The 8495-nt window shown below is 40.7% G+C and overlaps 1 protein-coding gene across 1 annotated transcript; it reads right to left on the reverse strand.

Moving 5' to 3' along the window:
* Window positions 1-290: 290 nt before the first annotated feature.
* Window positions 291-2024, reverse strand: LOC148099949 (collagen alpha-1(XII) chain-like). Its single transcript, XM_087850290.1, has 3 exons — window positions 1916-2024; window positions 619-764; window positions 291-473 (listed from the first exon to the last, which is right to left on the reverse strand). The coding sequence occupies exons 1-3, from the start codon at window positions 2022-2024 to the stop codon at window positions 291-293; spliced, it is 438 nt and encodes a 145-aa protein (XP_087706416.1).
* Window positions 2025-8495: the final 6471 nt, after the last annotated feature.

Consider the following 8495-nt stretch of genomic DNA (forward strand, 5'->3'; position numbering starts at 1 on the left):
TTAATGTTGTGTTTTATTGATTTTTATTGTGTTGTCCCCTGGCCAGGGTTGTTTTAATTCATTTTACACTTTTAACTATTTAAATATAATAAATTATATTTTAATTTTATAGTTTTAAAGTTGTGTGCTTTCCCTTGGCGGCTCCACTGCTCTGTCCGTTTTGGAGGAAGGTTTCCCCTCCTTTAAACGAACACTGAAAAACATCACCTTCCCTCCGTTACATATGCATGTCCTCCTGTAAGGGTAAAGTAATGGGACATTTGCACTTTTTGCATGTAAGCCTGTTGGTCTTAACTGGAAGTTGCACTTGAGCTGTCTTGGCATCTTTCCTTCTTTGACTCACCAGTTTTGCCCTGAGCTGAATCGCTGCCTCCTTCTCTGTTGTGGTACTCAGCGGTGACTAACATGCTGTAACGTGTATCTGGCTGCAATGACTCCAGCATCACCTGCTTCTCTCCACCAGGGACCAGCACCTGCAGACAACAAACAACACTATCATCCCAACACAGTCAGAACTCATTTAAAGTTTTGGGACTTATGGAATTTCTGGAATTCTGACACATGACAGCCGGCTGAAGGCCAGAAGAGGTGAAGATGTAATGACTACGACCCACTCACAGTGTGATCCTGGCTATCAGCTCCAGTTAAAGCCATGTAGGACATGTGATACTGGAGGACATGAGCATTGGGAGGTACCCAGCTGATCACCATGCTGACGGCAGTCTCATCAGAAACCGTGAGGCTGGTTGGGCCTCCACCAGACACTGCAGCAACACCATAGAAGAGATAAAGTACCACAGCTAATGACACTTAACCCTCACTTTGTTCCTTTAAAGGAGGAAATTATTTTGGCAGCAGAGCAAAGTGTTTTTATAGAAAATAAATGTAAAGTATAACAGAGAATTTGATACTTTGATTTGATACTTTAACCTCACTACATTTATTTCATAGCTCAGAGTTCTAGTTATTCAAAGATGAGAATTTAGATGTGAAATTTAACCTTTAAGTGACTAGTACTTTGACAACTGCCATCAATTACACAATGAAGTTCATTTACGTACAGGTTATTGTATTAGTAATGCTATATTGTACATAGAGACAGAATATGACATGAAGGGCTACTGACCACAGAAAAGTAAAAGCTAACTGGGCCTAAAGACTAACGGGAGACAAACAAGCTTTCTGTGATTCTATTTGTGTTTTTGTGGTAATCTTGGATATCTTAGGTTGTCTCATTACTGTCATATATGTCCTATCATTAAAACACTGGCTTCTAACAACTAACAGTGTCTCAAAAATAATTTCATAAATAAACAAATAATATGGATGCATGACTCAAATGCATGACTTTTAACTTGTGTATTTTTTAGGCTGAACACTGCTGCTAATGTGACTTAGCACATTAGCATTGACTGTCTGAGAAATTAGTTACCCTAAGGTCAGAAGGAGGAGGCACCTTCACTAGAAGAAAAGAATAATGTGTACGGGAATTTTTTCAAAATGACAAAGCTACATTTTGACATCTTTCATTATTAATAACATTTACAGTACTGTGCAAAAGTCGTGAGCCACACGCTGAAGTATTTCTTTGGACATTATCTGGTTTTTCCACTCCTTTTTACTCCAGTTCTTGTACCTGACCATTTTCTGAGTAATGTTTTTGTTTGTTTGTTTTTTGTTTGTGTAAACACTTTGCACTGACCATTATTGGACAACTAAAAAGCACCTAAGTCGAGGAATGTGTGTGCACATAACAGAAAACTTGGGAAAGAACCAATTTTAAATCTTTAAGCACTTTGTTACTAGCAGCCTGTCACAAAAACACATTTTGTATAGTGTTTTTTTTTTTTTTATCTTGTGAATAAAATGTATACAAATGTGTGTGATTAATCACAATGTGTTAGTGTGTAATCACCCTGAGACATGCATGCCTGTCTGCTAGCATCAGATCTAAAGCCATTTCTGATTTGGAGATGCAGCCTGCAGATTCTGTCCAGATTATCCCAGCTCTCGTCACTAAACATCCAGTCTTCACTTATCAAATGTGTAAAATTCAAGGCTGGTCCTTAAAAGCTCCCAACAACGCAAAAACTGCAAAGCCACATAAGTCCCAGCGTTTCCCACCGCAGCAGCTGTGAAAAGAAAGTGGAGAAAGGATGAATGAGTCTGTGCTTATCGCTCTCCGCTCTCCCCCAAGCTGGCGTTGTTCTTGGTAGCCATGACAACGGAGATAGTCCCAGCTTTATAAATAAAGGCCCCAACACCCCAAAAAAGAAAAACACATCGGGATTCCCTGCGCAGACCAGGAATCCCACTAGCAGACCGAAGCTACAGAGAGGACTTGGAGTGATTGAGTGAGAATCGAACTGGTGCCTGTCTGTGCTTCAACCTGCCAGGGGCCGGCAAGTGCTCTGCGCCACCTGCCGGGCCGTAGAATTAGTGAAAAATAAAAAGAAAAAAAACCACAGGGAAACATAGGAAATAATGTTTTGTGAGGCAATGACTTGTTGGCACAAGAAGAGTGGTCCTTGGTAGCCATGACAACAAGGAGGTCTGTTTGTTTGTGGCAGGTAAAAGAAAAAAAAGAAACAAAACCAAAAAGTCAGGGGAAGCCCAGGCTGAACAAGGTTCATCCCTTAGAGTTTTCACTCCAAGATCACCTGCCTGGACCTCCCCCTAGCAGGTGAACATACAGAGCCAGGTGAGCTGAGGGCTCGAACCCGGGCCTGTATATTACTAACCTGCTAGCCCGCCACATGTCGCCACATGACGGGCTGTGAGAACAGGAAAAATTCTTCTATTTAAAGAACACTACGTGCACATCGCGTGACCAGCCTTTTCCATTAGTTGGAGACCACACATTTTTGCACTCAAATACTAACCAAATTTTACACACTTACACCTGGTTTTTTTTGCCTGCACACCACTTATTTCTCAACAACCACTCCTTTTTCATCTCTGTTATCTTGCCTTTATTACATATTTATTACATCCTCTTAGCTAGCATCAATGACTGGACAAAAGAGCAGTGTTGCCAACTTATCGACTTTGTCGCTATATTTAGTGAGTTTTCAGACCCCCTAGCGACTTTTTTTCTAAAAAAAAGTTGCTAAAAAAGACGTGAAAGCTCATATCGCTTTTACTCTCAACAAGCAGCAGATGCTGTAACGCAGTCAGTTCTTCTTTTACTCTTTTACTCTTATGCTGTTTTGTGGATCACAAGGTTTAAAACTACTTATAAACACACACACACAAACTAACTCCACCAGAGTGCCTATTTCGGGTCACTTTTGCCGGTCCAAGCCCGGGTAAAGGAGCAAGGTTGGAATTGTGACATTAAAAAAACAATAATTGCTAAAATAAATTTAATTTGTAGTTCTAAATAAATTCTAAATGCATTTAGGATGTTTTTTACTCACTTTATGTCTCTTCCACGATGTTATTTCTCTCTCCAACAACATAGATTACAATTACATTAGCATGACCAATTATGCAAATTAGGTGATGACGTCATTTAGCGACTTCTAGCGACTTTTAGGACAGCCAATAGCGATTTTCCTTACTGAGGAGTTGGCAACACTGCAAAAGAGCAACACAGTGCTTTTCTCATCATTTCTTTAGTCACGCTCAAGTCATTCGCCTCTACGGATTAGCTAAACCAACTTTACAAAACAAGTTTCCCCGAAGAGCCCACTTCTCATCTTAGCTGCCTAGATTTCAGGACCTAGCTAAGGACAGTGGCCACAAACACATTTAACTTACCGAAAAATAGCTGCGGGGCCTCAGTCTGTCTGTGGGGCATAGCTGGACTGGCCATCGGGCATACTGGGTATTTGCCGGGTGGGCCGATGGTAATTTTTCGTTTTAAATGGGCCGATGTTTTGTTGTTGTTGTCTTTTTTTCTTAACCGTGTAAACAGTGAAAGGTGGCGGATTGGACAGATGCTGGCAGACGTGTAAAAATAACTCAATTGTTTGGTAGTGGCTGTGGTGGAGCTTTCACAGCTTCAGTAAAATTAGCAAGTGGTGGAAGCCAGCAGGTGGATGGGGGAAAGGGGAGGCGGAGGTGGAGAGACCCAAGGCGGCCGCGGGTCCGACTGTCAGGTGAAATGAGCTTCAGGTAAGAAGTTATGACCTGCAGTCTATCTGGGTCAAACCAAGTTTAGGTGTAGTTTATTTTCGTTGTGCTAACTTTTTACAGTCAGTTACAATAACTCGTACTGTGTACTAGCTAGCATGATGGAGTTTCTATACAGTTGGGTGGGTGCTATATGTTACTGGTGAACTTTATTTTATTCATATGGTTAGTTAGTAGAGTTGCCTACCATCCTGTAAAAAACGGAATCCTCTGGTATTCAGAGTTAATATTACATGTTTCGTATTGAGCTGAAAATACACGGATTTGTCCCATACTTCAGCTACAATTTAAAAAAAGACAAAAAGCTGGAGTTATTCTGTGTCTTTACGCTGTCAGCTGCCTCTTCTTCTCTCATTCTCCCCCCTCCCTCTCCTGCTGCTACTTCAATCATGAAACTGATCAATGATCAGCTGATCAGCGTTTCTGCCGCAAGTCCCGTCTTTCTTGCTTGTTTATCTCCCGCTTTGCGCCAGAAAGAGGAAACTAGCGGAGGTGGTGTTAAACAGCAGAAGCGCCTTTAAACTTGATAAGCTGTTGTTAGAATTGATTTAATATTACTTTCTAGTATCAGCTGATGTTTGTTGGAGCCATAAAAGCTGCTGGTTATCTGGTGAGAGGGAAACATAAAAAGGCCAGGTAGAGCATTAACAGGGAAAGGGGGGCACAAAGAAATACTTTTCTTTCTTATTCTCATTTAAAATTTCTAGCTTTTAATAAATAATTATCCAAATCTTACAACCAAAGTTTTCATCTGATGTCAAATGAATAGAAATCCATTATTGTACATAGTAATTTTTTTTCAGGGTCCCAACATAATTTCTTCAGAAGAAAGTACTGTACATGATGCCAGTATTTTCCCACATTTTCTAGATACTGTACTAGTACTTTGTGTAAAATGCCATCAAAAAGTCAGTTAAGTTTTATTCTTTCTCACCTGTCTTTCTGTCTCCTTTCACTTTTAAAAGGTTGCAATCCATTCATTCACTTCCGCTTATCCTTTCCAGGGTCGCTGGAGCCTATCCCAGCTGTCATAGGGCGAGAGGCAGGGTACACCCTGGACAGGTCGCCAGTCTGTCGCAGGGCCAACACACAGGAACAAACAACCATTCGCACTCACACCTAGTGACAATTTGGATTATCCAATTAACCTATCCCCACAAGCTGCATGTCTTTGGACGGTGGGAGAAAGCCAGAGTACCCGGAGGGAACCCACGCAAACACGGGGAGAACATGCAAACTCCACACAGAAAGACCCCGGCCTGATGTTGGAATTGAACTCAGGACCTTCTTGCTGTGTGGCAACAGTGCTAACCACCGTGCTGCCACGGTGGCAAAGGTTGCCATGTTAGAAAAAATATTTTGCCCTGCCATGCTGTTTATTGATGTGGTAAATAAATAGTTTATGAAAATATCACTAAATCTGTCATTTATTATTTTTAATATTCAGTAATGGTCATGTCTCACCTCTAGTCTTCTCTGTCTTAATTTCAGGTTTCCACCATATGTTGTAAATCGTTCAGGAAGTTAACTCAACCAAGCAGTCTTTGGGTTTCGGCTAAGTACTGTTTAGAATACCAGAATAGGGAGGATGGTGTAGGTTTAAGTTTATTAGATTGATACATATGTACCAACAAGACAGTGTACATCACTGTCACAACGACGTTTGTTTTCATTCAAAGGCTTTATGGAACTTTGACAGGAGGGCCACGCCCGATTTCCTCTGTCATCCACGTCATACTTAGATCCTCCTCAATCTGTGTACATACGCCGCCTCTAAACCCCCGATAGTGCCAGTGTCAGTTAGTGAGTCAGTAAAATACTGACTCACTCACAGGGTTAGTCTGTTCTGGGATGAGTGTGGTAGTTAACCCTCATTTAACACATCCCTCTCTGCTCCTCTAGCTCGCTCTATCTCACTGAGAATCAGAAAGCCTTGACATTTACTGCTATTAACTTTACACTCTTGTTGTAAAGACGCAAAGAAAACACAGTGAAAAGGTTAGAAGGACGTAAGGAAAAAGAATGAATGAATGGTTTAATAGAAGGAAAGAAGTTAAAGGGACTACATATTCAAAGGTCTTATTTCTGATACTACCCCATGAAAATATTTGCTCTGTGTGCCGTGCTGCAGCTGCTACATTTGGCTTCGGATTCACTTTTTGGTGCCTACGCCTCTCGAGATGTGTTAATGCAGAAAGGTATTGAAAAACTCTGGTCAACCAACCAGCAGTCTGTCTGCTGTGTCGTATGAAATGCGTGGAAGGAGAGGTACCAACTGTCTGTTACATATAGATGAAAAATAAAGCTCTGACGTGACCTCGGGTCAGCCAGCCTGACGGTCAGAGAAACAGAAACGTGTTGGATTGTGGATCTCTGAGCTGCACATCAAAGATGCACCTATGCACAGATCAAGTCTCAAATCTACCTCATATACATCTGTGTGTGTTTTTCTGTTGATGCCTTTCAAACAAAACTAGCCATGATATTTTCCACCTCAGACAATTAATATCAGTTAACCCCGCCCCCTTTCAGATTTGTTCACCAAAAGAAAAGAAAAAAAAAAACGTCATTAACGCTGTTTATTATTTGTCAGACCGGTTTCATTTTCATACTTTGTAAATATCTATGTTGTATGGAGCTTGAACTAAAATGTAAATATGTTTACTGTATTTGTAATAATTATAATCCATTCGCTGTACAGCATAGATGTGTCAAGCAGATATCCTAATTCTGTGTATGGTAATCTTGCACCATTGAACTGTTAGTGAATGAGGCAACAATAAAAGTGGGAAACGTGCATTAGCAGATCAAGTGCTGCCTGCTTATTTCCTACTTTATTTGAGCTTCTGCTGTAGTTTATTATGTGCTTTTAGCCCCAAGAAACCACCCTTTTACTGTGGCGCACAATAAGATCTTCTGATGTTTTGTGTCATCTTCCTGTGATCTCCTGTGAACAGGTGGATTAATTCATTCCAAGTTTATGTATGTAGCACCAAATCACAGCAGGGGCTGAACGTTGTAAAGACTCTAGAATAATTATGGAGGCACAACATTTAAAGCTCCCATCCTTCCATCCCACAGACCTAAAAGTTAGTTATATGATAAACAGCCCCGTGTTTGTTTACTTGATTTGTAAAATGCAAAGTGGTGACTTTTTCTCTTCAAGTACGTCCTCATATGGAGACAGTTTTTTTAATAGGCCAAAACAAGTCATTGTTTACAAAAATGTACATTTTATTGGGCAAAATGAGGTAAACAGTGAAGAAAAGTATAAGAAAACAGAGCATAGGATCTCCGGAGACTGTGGCAACTAGAATTATTGTATACATGTGTGTGTATTAAGGACTGACACAGACAAAGAATGAATCAGACAATGAAGCAATGTCCTTTTTAAATGTTTATTTATAAACAGGATAAAACCATTCAAGTATTGAGTCATGAATAAAACATCAACCTCTGATCTGTTAATTGGGAAACAGAGGATGTCAGTGTATTTTTCAGTGTTAGTCCAAATTGAGTGAGATGACTTTACATTTGAATAGACTGGATTACAAGTTATATTTGGTTTTAATTGAATGAGTTCAATTTGATTTAAATCAAGCCAATTCACAACATATAAACTTGAAATATATGGTAAGATAAAGGTTGTGCAATAATACAGAGAAAGCCCCAACAATCAAATGACCCCCTATGAGCAAGAACTTGGCAACAGTGGGAAGGAAAAACTCCATTTTCGGCAGAACCAGAATCAGGGAGGGGCCATCTGCCTCCACCGGTTGGGGTAAGAAAATGAAACTAAACTATAGGAAGACAAAGAGGAAAGATGTTCATGATATATATGAAACTTTCCGCTAGCCTTGACTAAAATATTGTTTTTGACAGGAAAGTATTGTTTCATTCATGTTTATTCCACGAGGTGGACAGCAGGAATAAAACAAACCAGATACTAAGAAATAAAGTATACAATGAAACTTTCTCGATATGCTAAAATTCCCACTGAGACTGGATAAGATTATTCTAAAACTGGTCAAAATACAATTCTCTTCATGCACAGAAATTCCACCCAGTCCCACAACCCAGGACGAATATTCCTTGTGTGTTCTTGAGCTGGACAGAAATTCCTCTTGCTGAGCGGGGTCCACGCCAGCCTCGTGTCAGGCAGACGAGGAGCCTCCTTTCCCAGTCTCGTCCGTCCACTGGGCCCATCACATCCCAGCCCAGTTCGCATTCTGCATTGGAGTCCGTCACTCGATACCACCGCGGCTCCCCTCACGTCATCACCTGTAAGTAAAAACAAATAGGAGCCAGAACCATCATCCCGGAAGCTGCCCTGGCTTATAGCCATGGCGACCCTCTCC

This window comes from Neolamprologus brichardi, chromosome 13, assembly GCF_056152115.1.
Source record: "Neolamprologus brichardi isolate AB-2024 chromosome 13, ASM5615211v1, whole genome shotgun sequence".
In the NCBI taxonomy this organism is placed as follows: Eukaryota; Metazoa; Chordata; class Actinopteri; order Cichliformes; family Cichlidae; genus Neolamprologus; species Neolamprologus brichardi.

Coding starts and splice junctions, on each gene's coding strand:
- LOC148099949 (XM_087850290.1), bottom strand. CDS start 2,024: ATGTTTAGTGACGAGAGCTGGGATAATCTGGACAGAATCTGCAGGCTG. Junction 765..1,915: donor ACAGGCATGCATGTCTCAGG/GTGATTACACAC, acceptor GTGTTGCTGCAG/TGTCTGGTGGAGGCCCAACC. Junction 474..618: donor CTGATAGCCAGGATCACACT/GTGAGTGGGTCG, acceptor TGTTGTCTGCAG/GTGCTGGTCCCTGGTGGAGA.